This window comes from Phyllobates terribilis, unplaced genomic scaffold, assembly GCF_046119375.1.
Source record: "Phyllobates terribilis strain yellow unplaced genomic scaffold, ASM4611937v1 Scaffold_3__8_contigs__length_932513732, whole genome shotgun sequence".
Taxonomy (NCBI): Eukaryota; Metazoa; Chordata; class Amphibia; order Anura; family Dendrobatidae; genus Phyllobates; species Phyllobates terribilis.
The window spans coordinates 30,928,075-30,950,645 of record NW_027362763.1 but is presented as its reverse complement, the minus strand read 5'-3'; the positions used below and the strand labels follow the sequence as shown (position 1 = coordinate 30,950,645).

Genomic DNA, 22,571 nt, shown 5'->3' with positions numbered 1-22,571 from the left:
AAGTGTGTAGGAGCTGTATGGTTGTATTACTTGGGCACAATATAGTTGTATTATTTTAGACCTCTATGATTTTATCATTTAGGTAAAATGTTGTATTTGGGATTATAAAGTTACAGCATTTGAACACTATGGTTGTATTATTTGAGCACAGTATGGCTGTATTAGGTACATTACGGTTGTATTACGTAGCCAGTATGTGTGTTTTGTCATTTGGCACTATGTGTTTGTATTATGTGGGCACCGCATGGTTTTACAGGATGTCTCAAAAGTAAGGAAAGGAAAAAACTATTCAGCCGACAGTGATCCCATTTCAGGCACAAGCAGGTGAAGGCCAACACATGGTGCCAATCTTGAATACCGCCATTTTGGATTAAACTTCAGTAAAATGAGAAGGTAGATGTGTGACGTATCAATCTGGTAGAGAAATTCACCAGAAAGACAATGGCGTGCTTCATGTAAATGGAACTTTATTCGTTCTCGGTGATTTTTTTTTTTTCCGTACAGGTGAACATGTCTGATGAACGAAGGATATGTGCCATGGCAGAACATTTCAACCAGACAGGTCTCCCACCCCTCAAACCCTCAGCCTCCCAACTTCTTTCCATCACTGAACAGCACCTGATTAGGATCCAAGGGTTTATCTGAAGCTTCTGTGTCACCCATTGATCCGGCTCGTCCTCGTCCCGTGTGGCAGCATGTGATCCATTGGGTTGACCATCCCACCATCCGGGGACAGGCGAGGGGCGCTACGTTCCAGGTGAAAACAGTGGTCACAGCTTCTTCATCCTTAGTGGTTTTTGGTTTATTGACGACAGAACCTGTTTCTTGATATAAAACAAACAAAAAAAAAATTTTGAATCCAAAATGGCAGAATTCAAGATGGCCGCCCCGTTGGTGACGTGGTCTTACAGGAGGTTTCCCACTCCCCCCTACAGGTTGTGTCTAAAATTGCATCACCGTTTGACAAACAGTTTTCATTTTATTTCCTTAAATTTACGATGTCTCAGAATACAAACATATCGTGCCGAAAAATAAAAGCACATAGTACCTTCATAATGCAACCAGAAAGTATCAAATCCAACCATACTGTGCTCAAATCACGATATAGTGCTGCAATACTGTAACAATCAGTGTCATTTTATCCCATTTATGCGTCTGCTTCCTTACCTTTAAGTCATCTTGTATTATTGGGTACAGTATGGTTGTATTACTTGGGCGCTGAAACAGAAACAATATAGTTGCATTACATGGGTGCAGTATACTGATAGGTGGGCGCTGTATGGTTGTATTACGTGGGTGCAGTATACTGATAGGTGGGCGCCGTATGGTTGCATTACGCGGGCGCCGTATGGTTGCATTACGCGGGCGCCGTATGGATGCATTACGCGGGCGCCGTATGGATGCATTACGCGGGCGCCGTATGGATGCATTACGCGGGCGCCGTATGGATGCATTACGCGGGCGCCGTATGGATGCATTACGCGGGCGCCGTATGGATGCATTACGCGGGCGCCGTATGGATGCATTACGCGGGCGCCGTATGGTTGCATTACGTGGGCTTTATATGGGTGCATAATAAAGTTTTATATGAACACTATATGGTTGTATTATTTAGTCACATAATACAACCATCCAGTATCCATATAAGGTTTTATTGTGTTCACATGATACAACCACAATTTCCACATAACACTATATTGTGCCAACCTAATATACACTCTTATGTGAACACTGTATTACATTACCACTGTACTGGTGTATTATGCGGGCACAGTATAGTGTTATATGGGCACTGCATGGCTGTATAATATTATTTTGGCTCTGTTTGGTTGTATTACATCCCATCACACCGTGTAGTGTTATGTAGACACTATCTAGTAGTATCATGTTGGCCCAGTATAGTACTATGTGGACACCATGTGGATGTATTATGTGTGCCGTATGTAGACACTTATGGCATGATTACTTTGACTATAGCGTTGCAGTGAATAGATTCAGCACAATGTGGCCATATTAGAAAGGTGAAAGTATGGCAGAGACAGAGGGAAAGTTCTCATCACGGGAGGAATATTGCCAATATGTTATATTTCATTATGAAGGTTGATGTGTTTTGCTGAAAATAGAACTTTCCTCATCGCTTCATTCCTACGACAGAGATAGAACAACATGTAAATATCGTCATGGAGCCTGAGTATAGCGGGGGTATTAATACCGCCAAGCGATACAGTATCTGGCCATAGAGCAGACAGTAAATAGCGATGCTACCCAATGACATTATGGATGGGGATAATTGTGTTTTCATTCAGATGGAGCGGCTCGGTAATATAATCAGCAGATAATGGCGCTGCCGCGACGTTCTGCGGATCTGCAGATGTATTACGGCTCTACCTCTATTATGGGATGATTGGATGCACTGATGACCTGAAGACGCTGCACGTCCACACTTATCAGGACCCCGTAATGTCCCATTGATGTCGCCAGCAGCAAATACCGTTCTTAACCCATTGCTCTCCAGAACTACAGATCCCAGCATGCTCTAACAAGAATCAATGCTCTATTGCGATTGTGCCTCGCTAATGGAGTATTTCTTCTGTTTTTTTTTCCAGCAATTTACCTAGTAAAACTTGGGGTACAGAGTTAATGGTTACACATAAAGGTAGGGTTATAGTGGAGGCACTGAGCTTCATAGTCGCGCAGGAGAGTAGTTGCGCAGAACTTGCTGGCTGCGCAGCAGAGTAGTCGCGCAGAACTTGCTGGCTGTGCAGCAGAGTAGTCGCGCAGAACTTGCTGGCTGCGCAGCAGAGTAGTCGCGCAGAACTTGCTGGCTGCGCAGCAGAGTAGTCGCGCAGAACTTGCTGGCTGCGCAGCAGAGTAGTCGCGCAGAACTTGCTGGCTGCGCAGCAGAGTAGTCGCGCAGAACTTGCTGGCTGTGCAGCAGAGTAGTCGCGCAGAACTTGCTGGCTGCGCAGCAGAGTAGTCGCGCAGAACTTGCTGGCTGCGCAGCAGAGTAGTCGCGCAGAACTTGCTGGCTGCGCAGCAGAGTAGTCGCGCAGAACTTGCTGGCTGCACAGCAGAGTAGAGGCACAAAGCTTTGCGGTTACAATGCAGAACACGAATAATCTCTCAGCACAGTTCACAATACAACCCCTGGCATCACCGGGCTCGGAGGATGTTCATTCAGTTGTTTAATGTTGTTGAAAAAAAGCAGATCACAGACATGGCACAAAACGAAAGTCATTTCAAAGGGCGACTTTAGGGCTTTAAGAAACACTAAAAGAAATCAAGATTAAAAATGTGGTACTCAGTAAGGGTAATTTTTTTCAGACCAAGCAGAGGGAAAAAATTATGGAATCACTCAATTCTGAGGAAAAAATTATGGAATCATGAAAAATGAACACTCAAATAGATCACTAGTATTTTGTTGCACCACCTCTGGCTTTAATAACAGCTTGCAGTCTCTGAGGCATGGACTTAATGAGTGACAAACAGTACTCTTCACCAATCTGGCTCCAACTTTCTCTGATTGCTGTTGCCAGATCAGATTTGCAGGTTGGATCCTGGTCATGGACCATTTTCTTCAACTTCCACCAAAGATTTTCAATTGGATTGAGATCCGGACTATTTGCAGGCCATGACATTGACCTTATGTGTCTTCTTTCACAGTTTTTGCTCTATGGCAGGATGCATTATCATCTTGAGTAATGATGTCATCATCTCCAAACATCCTTTCAATTGATGGGATAAGAAAACTGTCCAAAATATCAATGTAAACTTGGGCATTTATTGAAGATGTAATGACAGCCATCTCATAGAATCATAGAATCATAGAATGGTAGAGTTGGAAGGGACCTCCTGGGTCATCTGGTCCAACCCCCTGCTCAAAGCAGGATTCACTAGATCATCTCAGACAGATGTCTGTCCAGCCTCTTTTTGAAGACGTCCATTGAAGGGGAACTCACCACCTCTCGTGGCAGCCTGTTCCACTCATTAATCACCCTCACTGTCAAAAAGTTTTTTCTAATATCTAATCTGTGTCTCCTCCCATTTAGTTTCATCCCATTGCTTCTAGTCTTTCCTTGTGCAAATGAGAATAAAGATGATCCTTCTACAATGTGACAGCCCTTGACATATTTGTAGACAGCTATTAAGTCTCCTCTCAGTCTTCTTTTTTGCAAGCTAAACATTCCCAAATCCTGCAACCGTTCCTCATAGGACATGGTTTGCAGACCAGTCACCATTCTGGTCGCTCTTCTCTGAACTTGCTCCAGTTTGTCTATGTCTTTTTTAAAATGTGGTGCCCAAAACTGTACACAGTATTCCAGATGAGGTCTGACCAAAGAGGAGTAAAGACCGATAATGACTTCACGTGATCTAGACTGTATGCTTCTGTTAATACATCCCAGAATTGTATTTGCCTTTTTTGCTGCTGCATCACACTGTTGACTCATGTTCAGTCTATGATCTATTAGTATACCTAAGTCTTTTTCACATGTACTGTTGCTTAGCTCTATTCCTCCCATTCTGTATATGCTTTTTTCATTTTTATTGCCCAGATGTAGTACTTTGCATTTTTCCCTGTTAAAAACCATTCTGTTGGTTGCTGCCCACTGCTCCAGTTTATTTAGGTCTTTTTGAATCCTCTCTCTCTCTTCTCTAGTATTAGCTATCCCTCCTAGCTTTGTGTCATCAGCAAATTTAATCAGTTTACCCTCAATTCCTTCATCTAAATCATTGATAAAGATGTTGAACAATACAGGACCCAGGACGGAGCCCTGTGGTACCCCACTTGAGACATTCATCCAGCTGGATGTGAAGCCATTTACAACCACCCTTTGAGTCCGATCACTAAGCCAGTTATGAATCCACCTAACAGTTGCCTGGTCCATTGCATACTTGGTCATTTTTTCAATAAGGATGGTGTGAGATACTTTGTCAAATGCTTTGCTGAAGTCAAGATATACTATATCTACAGCATTTCCCTGATCCACCCAGTCAGTGATTCTGTCATAGAAGGAAATTAAGTTAGTCTGACATGACTTGTTAGTTACTAACCCATGCTGACTCTGGTTAATCACTTCATTCTTATCCATGTACTTGCATACATGTTGTTTAATAATTTGTTCAAAGATCTTTCCTGGTATAGAAGTCAGACTCACCGGCCTATAGTTCCCTGGGTCCACATTCTTCCCCTTTTTGAAGATAGGAACAACATTTGCTCTTCTCCAGTCTTCTGGGACTTCTCCTGTTCTCCAAGAATTTTCAAAGATTATGGAGAGTGGTTCTAAAATTTCTTCTACGATCTCCTTCAGTACTCTGGGGTGTAATTCATCTGGACCTGGAGACTTGAACTCATTTATGTTAGCTAAATATTCCCTCACAATCTTTCTGTTTACAGATAACTTGGATTCCTCTATTCCTTTAAAAGGACAGTGAAGATCAGTTGATGTTACATTTTCTTTCTGAGAGAAAACAGATGCAAAATAGGAGTTAAAAAGTTCGGCCTTCTCAACATCCTCTCTTACCATTTCTCAATTTTCATCCTGTAAAAATCCTATAGCATCTTTGACTTTTCTTTTACTTTTGACATACCCCCAAAATCCTTTTTTATTGCTTTTGACATCTCTTGCAAGCCTTAATTCATTGTCAGCTTTAGCTAACCTGATACGTGCCCTGCAGGATCTGCAGACTGCATTATAATCTTCTTTAGATATGCCTCCCTCTTTCCATTTAATGAACATTTCTTTCTTTCTTTTTAGCATGTGTTTAAGTTCTGTGTTAATCCATCCTGGTTTCCTTAAATGCTTCCCATTCTTCCTACTTTTCGGGATTGTTAACGATTGTGCTTTGAGAATCTCATTTTTAAAAATTTCCCATCCTTCCTGGACATTTTTGTCCTTTAGGAGGGATCCAATGGCTGGATGTCCTTTTCTCTTTCTGAGTCTCTTAAAATCTGCCTTTCTAAAATCTAACCTTGAAGTTTGAGTCTTCACATGTCTTCCTCCTCTAGTTATCCAAAATTCTATAATAGCATGATCGCTGCCTCCTAGGGTCCCAGCCACCTTTACCTCCTCAACCATTTCCTCCCTGTTTATAAGGATTAGATCCAAAGTAGCAGATCCCCTTGTTTTCTCCCCTACCTTTTGGAAGATAAAGTTGTCAGCAAGAGAGGATAAGAATTTGCTTGACCTGTTAGTTTTACTTGAGAGAGATTCCCAACAAATGTCTGGATAGTTGAAATCTCCCATGACCACTACGTCATATTTTTTGGAGAACTTGGTCATTTGATACATAAAGAGTTCATCCCCCAGTGCCTTCACCTGACATGCAGCCCCATATCATCAATGACTGTGGGAATTTGCATGTTCTCTTCATGCCGTCATCTTTATAAATCTCATTGGAACGGCACCAAACAAAAGTTCCAGCATCATCACCTTGCCCAATGCAGATTCACGATTCATCACTGAATATGACTTTCATCCGGTCATCCACAGTCCACGATTGCTTTTCCTTAGCCCATTGTAACCTTGTTTTTTCCTGTTTTAGATGTTAATGATGGCTTATGTTTAGCTCTTCTGTATGTAAATCCCATTTCCTTTAGGTGGTTTCTTACAGTTCGGTCACAGACATTGACTCCAGTTTCCTCCCATTCGTTCCTCATTTGTTTTGTTGTGCATTTCCTGTTTTGGAGACATATTGCTTTAAGTTTCCTGTCTTGACGCTTTGATGTCTTCCTTGGTCTACCAGTATGTTTGCCTTTAACAACCTTCCCATGTTGTTTGTATTTGGTCCAGATTTTAGACACAGCTGACTGTGAACAACCAACATCTTTTGCAACATTGCGTGATAATTTACCTTCTTTTAAGAGTTTGATAATCCTCTTTTTAGTTTCATTTGACATCTCTCGTGTTGGAGCCATGATTCATGTCAGTCCACTGGGTGCAACAGCTCTCCAAGGTGTGATCACTCCTTTTTAGATGCAGACTAACGAACAGATCTGATTTGATGCAGGTGTTAGTTTTGGAAATGAAAATTTACAGGGTGATTCCATAATTTTTTCCCTTTGCTTGGTCTGAAGAAAATTACCCTTACTGAGTACCACATTTTTAATCTTGATTTTTATTTCAGTGTTTCTTAAAGCCCTAAAGTTGCCATTTGAAATGACTTTAGTTTTGTGCCATGTCTGTGATCTGCTTTTTTTTTCAACAACATTAAACAACTGAATGAACATCCTCCGAGCCCGGTGATTCCATAATTTTTGCCAGGGGTTGTACAACTGACAGTCTGCAATTGCAGAGCTTATCAGACTGGCTCAGTCTTGTCCTTTGTCACTTTACTGACTCTCACTCAGGACAGGGGCGGGTATCATCAGGCTGCCCGACCAAGGACAGGGGCGGGTATCATCAGGCTGCCCGACCAAGGACAGGGGCGGGTATCATCAGGCTGCCCAACCAAGGACAGGGGCGGGTATCGTCAGGCTGCCTGACCATGCAGGGCTTTAGGCTGCCTCCCTGTATATTCTGGTCCCACCTAGAATGGAGCCTGTGCACCGCAACGCTCCATGCCCTCAAATGTAACTTCTGACTCGCCAACCTGCGTGCCCACCACTACCCATGTGCTATTGCCGTAAGGACTCCTTACATACAATGGACATGGTACTTAATAACTTTCTATTCCCAATATGTAAAGTTATTGCCTATTCCAGCAGTCGGACTTCTAAGCATATATCAAGGACACAATAGTAAGTAGATGGTAGTCCACGGCTTAGACAGTCCTCATTAAGCCCCCCCCCCCTATAAGTCCCTATCTGCTGTGCTGTACCTTAATTGCTATATGCTGTATCTACCTCTAAGGAGTGGGATTAAGGGGGCAGCGTCTTACAGACCCCCTCACAGCTCACACAGGCGATGCTCTCCATCCCAGCACAATTACTCACTACTTAAACCTTTCTGTAGATGCAGAACAGCGAGAGGGGAAAACGCGAGTAAAAGGAGCGCGAGAAGCGATGGAACCAGTACGAAGACGACACAAGATTGGAGGCCGGCCAGCAGCGAGCGGCGCTGCCAGAGCCTGTGAACTCTGCGCTCCGGCTTCTGCAATTTTCCATGACACAGTCCAAAATATTATAGCTACAACTACAACTCCGAGGGGAAAACCGAAATCCACGGGTCTTATGTGTGTCCACTAGTGCAAAACATCAGGGAATACAGCAGTGACAGGAACTCTGCAGTCCTATGTAACACCACAGATAACACAGTGATAGCTCTCTGAGTACAGATAATGTAATAGTTGTTACCTGCAGTCCTATGTAACACCACAGATAACACAGTGATAACTCTCTGCGTACAGATAATGTAGTAGATGTCACCTGCAGTCCTATGTAACACCACAGATAACACAGTGATAGCTCTCTGAGTACAGATAATGTAGTAGAGGTCACCTGCAGTCCTATGCAACACCACAGATAACACAGTGATACCTCTCTGAGTACAGATAATGTAGTAGATGTCACCTGCAGTCCTATGTAACACCACAGATAACACAGTGATAACTCTGAGTACAGATAATGTAGTAGATGTCACCTGCAGTCCTATGTAACACCACAGATAACAGTGATAACTCTCTGAGTACAGATAATGTAGTAGATGTCACCTGCAGTCCTATGTAACAATTATACCTGCAGTGATGTAGAGTTTTTGATGTCCCTTTTGCGGCTGCTTACTGACGCTGTGCTCTCGTTGCTTTTTCTCAGTAGGGTGTTGGGTTCTGAGTGTATTTGGACGGCAGCTTTTTACCACCTGGATGTAACGTGTCCTCGCAGGGTAATGGTAACAATGTTGTTAGCCAGGACATGGCATGTCAGGATTGTCAGGGATTCACACGCACAAGATCCCGATTACTCACTACATAGTTATCGGCAAGCGAGCGGAGAGCGTATGGCGTACACACCTCCGGATTCCAATGCATGGAATATGTGTATACTTCCCCATACGGTCACTGCCAGCTTACCGATAGCCCAATTATTATTATTTGCTGCCACCACCGATCAATTTTAAAATATAATACAGGCCTGATTGGACGCCTGTTTTTTGGTAGCGTGTATGGCTTCGGGGGTGGAACGATTACAAGACAAAAGAAACTGGACTATTAATTTTTATATTTAATCCAAAAGGGAGGCAGTGTTTATAAAAAAATATACAAAAGGTTTTACAAAGGGAGACTTTACAGTACAGAATATACAGTTACACAAATAAAATGGGATTAAAGAAAAACTTACTAAAAAGATCGCAGAGACGATTCAGTTTAGCTGGAGGGGAGGCGCTCCAATTGACTGGTATCAAACGTGACCCGTTCTATATGTAGTATATACTCCTGGCATGACTCCTGACCTATATTCGGCTGGGTCTTTTATGCCAAAGGGGGAACCTGCCCACACACCCCCTGTGATGACATCACGTGGGCTGGGCTCCAGCCTTCATATTTTTAATAAGTTATTGCAGAAGTTAGATAGTTTATCACTGGTTGATCGCAGAAGCTTGCAAGTGACGCCATATTCTTAGTTATGAATTTACCTTTCCTTAGAGACTACAAATGGCATAGCTGCGGTCCGTTATTCTGGTACTTTTGCACCACAGCTCACCGGAGGGGCTCACAGCTACAGAAAACTATGCATATTGTTCCTTAGCTGACCCTGGCGCTTAAAATATGTGTCCCATTATTATCAGAAGTATAGAACTTCCGATATTTCATATTTCATGTTGGTGCCGGCGAGACTACAGATTTCTGTTGCGCAAACTGGGGATGCCCTGGGGGTGAGAGAGAATTCTTTTGAAGCGAGGAACTGCATCCTTCTCACCTAGGTGTATATTTATCACAGGCCGGTGTCACTAGAAAACACACTGGTATGTTAATTGGGTTAGTAGCTCAGTTTGTACTGGCATTTGCCTATTAGCCACTTCTCCTGTGTGTGCTAATTTGCATAGAGATCTCCTTAGATTGCCAGCTTTTCTACTCTGACAAATGGTAGATAGGGGAGGAGGGAAGAGCGGTTTGGATGAAAAGAGAGAGGGAGAGATTTTCAATATTTCTATGACATGATGGCAACAATGTTCTTAGCCTGGACATGGCACATGGAGAGACTAGGTCCTGAGCGCTCGTCCCCTGTAATGGGCGGAGCTCAGACATCTGTCTCCAGATGGTACTAATGGCTTTACTCTGCCAGCGATGAGGAGGGATGGGTTGTATGATGTCACACAGTATGGAGCCATCACACCAACGGCCGCTACATCTGTAGGCTCCAATCAGAAACCACAACCCTGCAGTGGCCCCCATAATGCACAGGACCCAGGTAACTGCTGCATCCAGATTCTAGGCAATGGCCCCTCCAGTGCCGGGGGTACAAACACCCGGCCGGTGTATAGTCAAATATGGTGCATAGACCACCGACCCGGCTGAAGGGGGCAGCAAAGAGCCTGGGGCCCAAGGCCTGCAACCAACATGGATGATATTTATTGTGCAGAATAGCAGCATTATTTCCACGCTGCTATTACAGTAATGATTGCAGCTGTATTGTTCTGCCTGTAGCACGGTATTATTTTATCTTGATGGTATTTGAGAATTATTTCAGCAATGTATGACAGTAACATTTTAAGCATTGTGTAGCACTGTGATTTAAACACTGTATGACAGTATTATTCTAGCATCATATGATTATATTATTCTAGCATTGTATGACAGTATTATTCTATCACTGTATGACAGTATTATTCTAGTATTATATGATGATATTATTCTATCACTGTATGACAGTATTATTCTATCATTGTATGACAGTATTATTCTATCTCTGTATGACAGTATTATTCTAGCATTATATGATGATATTATTCTATCACTGTATGACAGTATTATTCTATCATTGTATGACAGTATTATTCTATCACTGTATGACAGTATTATTCTAGTATTATATGATGATATTATTCTATCACTGTATGACAGTATTATTCTATCATTGTATGACGATATTATTCTATCACTGTATGTCAGTATTATTCTATCACTGTATGTCAGTATTATTCTAGCATTATATGACAATGTTATTCTAGCATTGTATGATATTATTCTAGGCCAGTATGACGATATTATACTAGCATCACATGGCGATATTCTAGCACTGCATGACAATATTCAAGTGCTGTATGACGATATTTTTCTGACTTTATATGACAATATTCTATTACTATATGACAATATTATTCTAGCATTATGTGATGATATTCTAGTACAGTATGACGATACTATTCTAGCACGGTATGACCATATTTTTTTTAGCATTTATTGAGATCTTATTATTGCTATTTGTATTACATGGGTTTGGTACATAAGCACAGAACAGTAATTTATGATAAAATAATACTGCCATCCTGTGCAATATATGGTGGCAGCCGTACTGTATAGCATTGTTAATTAGACACTTGTTTGGAAGCTTTACCTGGCAGTGATAATTATGGTAGATAATTGTATTAGTATATGACACCGTGTGAGTGCGGACCGTACAGCCCGGCGGCAGCACCGTGCGCCTGATGAGGACCATCCTCATCATTCTCCTCCGACGACATCTCATTCATTATGGAGGGAGACAATAGATAATGTCATGACGCCGCGCTGAGAGAGCTGTCACCAGAGATGGAAACGCCTTTGTTTTAGGAAATTAAACATTTCTACATTGTAAGGTATCATTAATATCTGCGCCTCATCCCGTCAAAGCATCAGGAGATGTCCCAGCACATGGTTGTAATTACTTATTGTGGGGGTCTACCAGAATAGAGAGGTGGATGGATAGATTGATAGATTGGAGGTTGATGAGTCCAGATGTTGAGCTTGCCCGGATAGATAGATAGATAGATAGGAGGTTGATGAGTCCAGATGTTGAGCTTGCCCCTTGTGCACACTCTGCAGTCATACAATGGCCATCACTGAATAAATGAGGAGAAAACAGTCAGTCTCGGTACCTCAGTCACTAACCATTTGTTTTTGGTTTCCTGTAGGTTATGGACATGCTGCTCCCAGCACAGATGGAGGCAAAGTCTTCTGCATGTTCTACGCCCTCTTGGGCATCCCACTCACTTTGGTCATGTTCCAGAGCCTGGGCGAGAGGATTAACACTCTTGTCAGGTATCTACTGTACCGTATCAAGAAGTGCCTTGGAATGAGACGGGCTGAAGTATCAATGGCCAACATGGTCATCATCGGCTTCTTCTCCTGCATCAGCACCCTTTGCATCGGAGCCGCAGCGTTCTCGTACTATGAGCAGTGGAGCTTTTTCCATGCCTATTATTACTGCTTTATTACTCTTACCACCATTGGATTTGGGGACTATGTTGCCCTCCAGAAAGACGCTGCTCTCCAAAACAAGCCCCAGTATGTTGCCTTTAGCTTTGTGTACATCTTAACGGGATTAACCGTCATCGGAGCTTTTCTCAACTTGGTGGTTCTTCGATTCATGACCATGAACGCGGAGGATGAAAAACGAGATGCCGAACATCGGGCGTTACTGAACCGAAACGGACCCTCCAGCATACATACCACCGACACAAGTTCTTCGACGGGTGGATTTCGAAATGTGTATGCTGAGGTTCTTCACTTTCAGTCCATGTGTTCTTGCTTGTGGTACAAAAGTAGGGAAAAATTACAATATTCTATTCCCATGATCATCCCCCGAGACCTGTCTACTTCGGATATCTGTGTAGAACAGAACCACCACTCCCCTGGTAGATGTATGGGCACGCCATCCAATGGATGTATCTGTAACAACCAACATTCTGCCATCAGCTCTGTATCCACCGGACTGCACAGTCTCTCTGCATTTCGAGGACTCATGAAGCGGAGAAGTTCTGTGTAGTCCTCATCGAGACTTTTGAAACAAATTGCCTACTGAAATCAGAATATCCCACAAACGTAGAGCGCTTTTTTATTTTCATAAAGTTGGACCCATCACGTTGAGTGGATTTAGGTGACTATGAACTGAGATAATAGTCATAACCTTGGGAGATCATGTGTCAAAAGTGTTCATGAAAGCAAATTAAAAAGCAAAAAGTTTAGCACTCGAAAAATCCAGATCATGGTGCTATGGCAGTCCAAATATGTCTATGTAGATGTCTTTACATTGCGCCAATTCTGTGCCAAAATTAAATTGATGACTTCAAAAATTTCCAACTTTTACATTTTTTTCCAAAACTTTTTAAAAAAATTGCCAACTTTTACATTTTTCCAAAACTTTTTAAAAAATAATATCAGAACACCTTTATACACGGGCACGAAGGATGTTGAAATGACACTATTGATTCATGACCTCCCCAGTGTTTCTCATGCCAGGTTGATGCCATCACGTAGGAGAAGGCTTTGTCACACTTTGGTTATGACCTCTACATTGAGCATTGTTGATGGATCTGCCCGACCGGCACCCATTGCTGTTTCTATCCTATTTTACGATCTGTCATGCGTTTCCTTCAAGGTTACATTTCGAGAGTTCAGCTTCAACCATGAATGAAACCAAGTTGAACACATTTTGGGTCAAGGGTATCTGGTGTGAAATTCTTAATGCTTATAGTTCTAGATTTGAGCCATCTTCACTCAACTCTTTCACAAGCGCCATGAGGAAACATTCTGGCCCTACGACAGAACAATTTTTTTTGTTTTGAGGTAGATAATTCCATCCTGCATGCAGCATGTGTATTTTATGCAATGCCAGTCTCAGAAGAAGAAACCCAGGGCTACTTGATTTATTTTTTTTTTTACTTGTAATATAAGTATTACACCTCTTTGGTATTCCTAGCAAATGCCATATCTTTGGACACAATACCTTGGGTTAAATGGATTTTGTACATTTTTTCAATATAGATGATAAACATTAGCATGGAGATTAGATGGGACTGTAACTCACAAATTACTGACCCCAAAAATAGATATTTGTAATCTTAAGAATTAGGCACAGATGCTCAGGGAGAGATGGAACAATGTGCAATTTTAGAACTAGAAGAAACCCCCAAAAATTCATATTCAAAAACATCTGGTAGAAACATCATAACCTAATTGTTAGTTGTATAATAGGGGAAGTTATGGTCTATTGTACTCATGAGACAAACCTAAATTTCCAGAGTACTTAATCTTAAAATGATGGCTTACCAAGAAGTATCACCATCACCTATCGTAGCGTTGTCTTCTTAATGTCCTTAACGGTTCCTTTGTATCATCCTGCAGGAAGAGGGAAGTCAAAATGGTCCAATGCTGAATGATTCTTGTCACTAGAGCTAGTATTTTAATATCTTCCTCAAACATGATCCAAGTCTTGGTTGAAATCTTGGATAAGCAATAGGCAACCAACCGTGCTCCAAGCCGAAGGTTTATGGTGGTCTTCTTCCACCTATGGTCACTTCATACACATCAAATGAGATTAAAATAGAAGAATATTTGTCTAAGAGTGATCTGAAATGTAATGTTTCTTGGCATTTGGGAAAACACAGTTAGATACTTTCCAAGATACAAGTGATGATCTGCTACATTTCGGAGGAGAACCATTTAGTCAAAGGCTTTTATTTGGTAACAAACACTATTTTGTCGGGTTGAGCAATTGGTAACCAAGCATGTTACAAGCTGAAGGTCTATGGTGGTCTTCTTTCACATGCTCATGGTCACCACATACATATCAAGTGAGACTAAAGCTAGCCATGTAGAAGACCATTTGGTTATTAGTGATCTTAAACGTAATGTTTCTGGGAATGTAGGAAACACAATTATAAACTTTCCATGATACTGATGAGGATCTACTACATTTCGGAGAAGAACCATTTAGTGAAAGGTATTTTGTTTTTAACAAACACTATTTTGTTAGGTGGAGCATTAGGTAACCAACCATGCTCTAAGCTGAAGGTCTATGGTGGTCTTCTTTCACATGCTTAAGGTCACCTCATAAATATCAAGTGAGACTAAAGCTGGTCATATAGACCATTTGGCCATGAGTGATGTTAAATGTAATGTTTCTGGGAATGTGGGAAAACACAACTAGAAACTTTCCATGATGCTGATGATGATCTACTACTTTTCAGAGGAAAACCATTTAGTGAAAGATATTTTTTTCTCAACAAACACTATATTTATGGGTTGAAACATTTGGCCAAGCATTAGGCAACCAACCATGCTCCAAGCTGAAGGTCTGTGGAGGTTTTCATTGTCATGCCTATGGTCACTTCATACATATCAAGTTAGACTAATAGTGGCCATGTACAAGACTATTTGGCCATGAAAGATCTGAACTGTAATGTTTCTGGGGATACAAGAAAACACAGCTAGACACTTTCCATAATACCAATGATAATCTTCTCCATTTCAGAGAAGGACCTTTCAGTCAAAGCAACAAACACAATTTTATGGTTACCTAAAATTATAGTACATACAGAGAGTTACCACACCAAGCCTTAGGAAAAATGTAAAGTTGTTTTAAAGGATACTAGGAATAATGGAAGTTAACAAATTGGTTAGACCGACAAACAAATTCAGGGAATAGAAAAATATTTTGGCAAATTGTTCAGACTGATTTAAAAAATCCAAAAAATGATACCTTCTGACCCCCTACCTCACCCGTTAAGACATCTACCAAGTCCCGGCTGGGCTCTACTTCCTGGAAGACATCTACCAAGTCCCGGCTGGGCTCTACTTCCTTTAAGACATCTACCAAGTCCCGGCTGGGCTCTACTTCCTGGAAGACATCTACCAAGTCCCGGCTGGGCTCTACTTCCTTTAAGACATCTACCAAGTCCCGGCTGGGCTCTACTTCCTGGAAGACATCTACCAAGTCCCGGCTGGGCTCTACTTCCTGGTTGTGTTTCGATACACAGGAAAAGCTCCTGAATGGCTGCACAGAATAAGGGAGCCACCTCAACCAGTGAGTGGCTGGGTGGCATTTCATGCCCTTTCCTGTGTGCCAAGATGGGACCACCCAGGTAGCACTGGAGCACGTGTTTTGAGGGGGGCGAGAATCTGTTCTTTTGGTGTGTTTTTTCATCACTCTGGATAAAATTTTGTGCCCATTGGACAACCCCTTCAATTCTATACCTACCCCAACCATATCCCTTACCCAAATTCTTAAACGGAACCTTATAACTTAGTTCTATACTGTAAGCCTAACTAATTTAGCCTTATGCCATAGCTCTAACCAAATACTTATCCTCTGTACCCTAGCCCTAACACTGTACCTTATCTAAACCCTATGCCCTAAGCTCTGACCCTATACCATACCTAGCCTTTGTATTTCAAGACTATATATTTGTTATTAGGATTAGGTATTTTAGTATTTTGAGATGATTTTTGGATGACCTCTTGCAACATCACTCAGATTGACTGTTGGTTCAAATAATGGAAGCCTTTATGTTCCGGTAGGATACATTTTATTTTGGACAACGTACGTCTTGGTTCTGGGACAGACCGTCATTATTGTCTCCCTTTAATTAAGGGCACTTTACTGTTCTGTCTTCTTGTATCAGCAATATTCTATCTGATCGTCAATGCTGGAATACAGAGATTCTGGGGGTAACTAGTGACCATGGGACCCTACAGCGCAAACTGAAATGAGATCCCGTTCTGCCAAGAGCACCATCAGTTATGAATTAGTTCAAGTTATGGAAAAGTCCTGATTATGGTTTCCACCATCTTATTTATCCCTTTCTTATGACCTGTACACTCCACTATCCTCTCACAATCCACAGTGATCTTCATTGTCCCCACCCATGAGGTTCCTTTTAACCTGACATTTCCCTCTTATTTTATATTTACCATTCAATGACAATAGACATTATTTAATAGAGATTAAGTGTAGCATTAATAATGTGAATCAAAAACTATAACTTGATCATTATTAAGATTATATAAGTATAGAAAATATCTCATGAGGTCAAAAAGTCTGTAAATGACATAGAAGCACAGCCTAGTGCTACTGGGTGGCTCACGAATAATATGAGTCCCCTCTTAATGGGACCACATGCTCATCATTACAGATCTTCTGAACCTATGCTGGGCTCCATCCTCTTCACAAAGGCAGAAAGTCATAGGGCAAGAGAACCTCCCCCACCTTAACGATGCTTGAGGGCTTCGTCATCCACCTTCTGTCTAGACAAGTTTTTTCGATCAGCCCCATTCAGCATTTACTAGTTGTCAGTATTGATGCAGAGATCACTCCTGGGGCCCCAAATAACTGTGTAGTGACCCTATGCCATTGGGAAGAAGTGAAGAGTTGGGTATGCATCTTCATGGCTCTTCCTTTGAAGCCCTTGTGAGGTTGGTCACCTCTATAACTCCTATGGAATATAGCCATGGCCATGCTCCCTCGTCTCTCCTGTATGTGGTTCTGAAAGTTGATCCACCTAATTTTTTTGCCCGCATCCTCCACCAACCAGGATAGTACAGGTCAGTTGGTAGTGCCATAACCAAGAGCCAACACTAAAGACTATGACTTTTCACCTGTATTTGCACAAATGTAAACTTATCGGAATTGTTTGGAACTGTTTTAAAGCTCCACCGATGACCCTGTTTTTTAAAGCTCCACCGATGACCCTGTTTTTTAAAGCTCCACCGATGACCCTGTTTTTTAAAGCTCCACCGATGACCCTGTTTTTTAAAGCTCCACCGATGACCCTGTTTTTTAAAGCTCCACCGATGACCCTCTATGCAATGATTGGAAAACTCTGCCTTTCGCGTGCTTCTGTGCCTGTCTTTCCAAATGCAGGAAATTTTCTAATTATTAGTTTCTATTACAGAGTAGGAACTATATTAGCAAACGACTTTCCTTCATGAATTCATTAAGCTCCTCAGGCTCCGAGTCGTGTATCCTGCTGCCCTTCCATTGTTTCTTCAAACAATTAAATTAAACAATTATTCGAATAGCCAGAAACCCGTAATCACGAGGACAAGACAACTGTAGTCTGCCTAATGTGATCAGCGCGCTAGTATGATCTGTTATTCACGGAGACGCTCGGGATCGTGCGTGGAGCATGGCACTGCAGTATTCACGTTGGAGTCTCATCGCAATGAGGCCGAGGGAGATGACTTGAGTAGGACATACTCGGGTGAAGACGTTGCCCTGAAACTGTCTTTGACAATCACTTAATAAGCTCACGTCCCTGTGAAATGTTGCTTAGCAACAATTGATTTCCTAAAAGCTTTAATGAAATTTGATGGATTCCAACAATTCCACAAGTCAAGCGTTTACGTCTTCCCCCTCCCACCCAGGAAAACACTCAATGCGCAACGCGCCCAACACAATCTCAAAGTATATGTCGAAGAGGAAAACTATCGAAAAGTATCCTACTGTATAGTAATCTTTTATCCTTTCATTAATGTTCCCCCGCCATGGTAGCTGGAAAGTACATAGGAGATCAGGGAAAGAATACTCCTCAACCCACGCATGGTGTTGGTGTAGGCCACCAAAGTCTTGAGACCAAGCACCAAGACCTTTCATTGAGCGATGAGCATGGTGTACATGGTCTACAGAGGTCCTGTGGGCCAGGCAAGCTCTGAAAAAGGTTCAGATTAACTGAAATTAACAAATACAGTTACCCACTGAACCCTAATGGTGGCCATACACAGATTAACAATGCCTCAAGAAACACAAGACTGGACCACCATTAGATGTTTAGCTGAAATTTGTTCGGTAAAACGATTGAAGTTCAACCTGTCCAAACTTTTTTTTCTCACGGGAGATTTGCTGAAAGTTACTTAGTATGAGCAATGAAAAGATTAATAGTATATTATATTGTCCATGTAATGCCAATGAGGACAAATTTAAGTCATGTTTGATGTCGGAGTGGATGACACAATATTTTTTTTAGCTAGAATGGAAATTCCATCATCTACGAGCTATTCATGCTCCAGCTGGATCGATTGCCATTTTAACCAATTTATCGAACTCATGGAATGAACTCATTGTGCCCGATTCATGATTGCATTTGCGTCTATTTTTTTGTGTATTTTTTCCCGTTTTAAGGCTGTTCTTCTACTTGTTCATCTGTTTTTATTCTCTTCTCCCCATATGGCTATGATTTTTGGAATCCAGATGATTGCGGCTGATTTGAGTAGTTGCAAATTTTTCAAAAATTGCTAAATTTTTGTGCAGATGTGCTCCAGTCCCCCCAAAAATGATTTTTTTTTTTTTCTACTCCAGAAATTTTAGAGCAAATGTTAGGAGTTGCTTGTGACATTTTAACAGAACATGTGACTTTTTTGTTCCAAGAAGACGTCGAAAAAGTATCAATAAAAAATAACCAGCATTTTTGATATTGTGCTATATTCATGAACCCACTTACGCCTTTTTAAATAATTTGGAGTAGAAACCGGTAATGAATACCAAAAGACTAAAATAAAAGTCACTTAGAAAAAAAAAAATGGCAATTAGAAACTACTCATGAATACCAAAAGACAAGCATAAAAGTCACTTAAAAAAAACAGGTATTGAAAAACGGTAATGAACATCAAAGACCAAACTAAAAGTAACTTAAAAAAAAACAGCAAAATGATGAGTTGGGCCGATAATGAACAGCAGTCATGCCAAATCTGTGACTCTCTAACCTTGGAAAACTACATCTCCCAACATGCAATAGTTTTCCAACAGATGTAAAGCAACAGGTTGGAAAGGAAAGCAACAGTCATTCACATATCTGTATCTTTGGCTCAAAATCGGTCTAACAAGTTTTACTGCAGAATAAAAACTTTTTTAGGAAATGTGGGCCAACGTATATGGCACTAAGTCTGGTCATCGAAATAACATACTCTATGTTGGATAAATATGCTGGTTCTACTCAATAGACATTAAAAAAAAGTCCAATTAATTGTCTCAGGCTAATATACGTCCCTTGAGTCACCTATGCACCCCTCTAGGTCCCGTGCCCCTTATTTAGATACCAAACAAGTTCCATTGACTGGAAAGTTTTTTTACTCTTCCATAGGCTAAGATGCAGGGTGACCACCCATGAGGAGCCACCTCTTTACAATGAATGGAGCGGTCGACACCATATTGCTTTGTTGACCACCCTGGCATAGAGAATACACGTCTGTAGCCGGGTTTTGCCCATTTGATGAACCTCAAGATCCGACATTGTCTCATCAGCCTATGTATCATACCATATCAGGACAACTGACATCTTCTCTAAGTAGCAGCCATGTTGGTCACTGTCGGCAACATCTTTCACCGGCAGAACTTTTTCTCAATACTTGACTCAATGTACTGTAAATAGACGTAGATATAACCTATATATATATATATATATAAATATATACAGCTTTCACTGCTTGTGTACATACGACGACCTCTATACATATCTATAAATATATTGACTTGTAAGATATTGCCTCTATAAATGAAGGATCCTGTGAAATATATCTAAGATTTGTTAACGCTGAGCGTGTCACTTAACTCAAGGGGTTGTAATAAATAATATCTAAGAAGGAGCCGCGAAGGTTCCCGATGCCAAAGTATATTTATACTACTGATGATTTTCCATAGAGAAGGAAATAAAGACTGTTTTGAAACTTGTATATGGAGTGATCTGTCCTGGGGCAATGGGTGGGCATGGTTGTGGGGGTCTGTGGAGACACGGGGGTTCGTGAGTGCTCTCATCCACTGTCTGTAGAATGACAGCATGGACCAGGGCTCATCCCACTGAACGCCCACTCTCCTTCCCCATGGGTGTAATACTACTCAGACTACACAGGGTGAGGGTAAAACAGCGTGGCAATACGTTATTGAACCACGAAACAGACAATAACATATAGAACAGTCCGAGCAAATACACAAGATGGTGCAAATTACACAGTCTCACCCTTCTGCTGGTCTGCCGGGATTAGAGCAGCTGTGACTTCAGGGCTTCCAGGGCAAACTACCTCAACCAGAGGCACCCCGCTTTTGATGGGCACTCACAGAGAGGAGGTAATGGCAAGCATAGGAAGGTGACCTGATTGTCTCAACCTGGTTTCTCCAAACTCCTCCATGGGGCCAGGTGACCAGATAGTCCCAACCTGGCTTCTCCGAATGTCTCCATGAAGGCAGGTGGACGGATGGTCCCAACCTGGCTTCTCCGAATTTCTCCATGGAGGCAGGTGGACGGATGGTCCCAACCTGGCTTCTCTGAATGTCTCCAAGGAGGCAGGTGGACGGATGGTCCCAACCTGGCTTCTCCGAATGTCTCAATGGAGGCAGGTGGACGGATGGTCCCAACCTGGCTTCTCCGAATGTCTCCATAGAGGCAGGTGGACGGATGGTCCCAACCTGGCTTCTCCGAATGTCTCCATGGGTCCAGGTAACTGGATGGTCCCAACCTGGCTTCTCCGAATGTCTCCATAGAGGCTGGTGGACGGATGGTCCCAACCTGGCTTCTCCGAATGTTTCCAAGGAGCCAAGTGACCGGATGGTCCCAACCTGGCATCTCCAAAGGGCCAGGTGACCTAATTATCCCAACCTTGCTACTCTAAACATTTCCATGGGTTCAGTGAGTGTCAATGGAGCAGATCTGTATCCCTCCAGCTGGAGCTGTGATCCCTTAAAGGGGTTGTCCACTACTTTATATGATCCCCCAATGTATTCCCCCAGGGCCCATAAGTCTTTCTTTAAATACCTTGTAGTGCCTTTTTTGCCTGTGAGTGGCGCTATCACTGGCCGCTTACAGGCATCACGTGACCCCGGCTGCAGCCAGCTCTGACATCCGCGACAAGTGCTGGCAGCAGCTGATGGTCCCTCTTCCACGTTTCACCGGTGGCTGCTGGGCTGTGGGTGGGGTTACCCCGGGCGTCACACCCGGCATCCACCGCGCGCTTTCCCTCTTATTCACTGGGAAAATGAGCGGTGGATGCTGGGTGTGACGCACGGGGTAACCCCACCCACAGCCCAGCGGCCACCGCGGGGGGCACATCACTGATGTCATGCCTCACTTGACGTGACATCAGTGACGGGTCACGTGATGCCTCTGAGTGGCCATTCAACAATTCTGCAAACATAAATTCAACCTACATCAAGAGTCAACGTTCAGACACATATGAACACTATCTCATTTATGAATTTATGTCTGACATAATTAAGAATAAGTGCTGTGTCGTCACAGGGTCTTATATCAATTAGTGTTGTATACAAATGGGGAAGACATAAATCTAGAGTATAAATCAAAGGGTCCTACTGAAATATATAAAATAATGTGCCATGTTCCATTTGATGCCAAAATATGGTGGATTTCTGTCCAAAAACCTAGGGACACAGCACCATGCAAAGTGTCTATGGTCCCACAGTACAGAAGCGCAGTGCTAGGTGTGCGTACACACAGGCTTCACGTACATCAGTCTTCTAGGGGATGGGCACATAGAGCCGGTCGCATCCGCCATGTACAGCCAAGATGGATCCTACAAAATCAGTGGCCGTCTGAGCTTATCCTAACAAAGAGATTGTGCAGTCACTGTGCACATACATTACATTACTGATCCTGAGTTACCTCCTGTATTATACTCCAGAGCTGCACTCACTATTCTGCTGGTGCAGTCAC

The 22,571-nt window shown here is 42.3% G+C and overlaps 1 protein-coding gene and 1 long non-coding RNA gene across 2 annotated transcripts in view; one reads left to right on the top strand and one right to left on the bottom strand.

Annotated features, from left to right (window-relative positions):
* KCNK3 (potassium two pore domain channel subfamily K member 3) overlaps window positions 1–20,578 on the top strand; it is a 257,220-nt gene extending 236,642 nt beyond the window's left edge. The window contains exon 2 of the mRNA XM_073673827.1: window positions 12,048–20,578. Within this exon, the coding sequence (XP_073529928.1) occupies window positions 12,048–12,901 (854 nt within the window). The 3' untranslated portion in view covers window positions 12,902–20,578. The remainder of the gene's footprint in view (window positions 1–12,047) is intronic.
* LOC141258748 (uncharacterized) lies at window positions 70–14,397 on the bottom strand. The gene is made up of 3 exons (XR_012318333.1): window positions 14,185–14,397; window positions 1,168–1,218; window positions 70–824 (listed from the first exon to the last, which is right to left on the bottom strand). It is a non-coding gene; the product is annotated as an uncharacterized lncRNA (long non-coding RNA).
* Window positions 20,579–22,571: the final 1,993 nt, after the last annotated feature.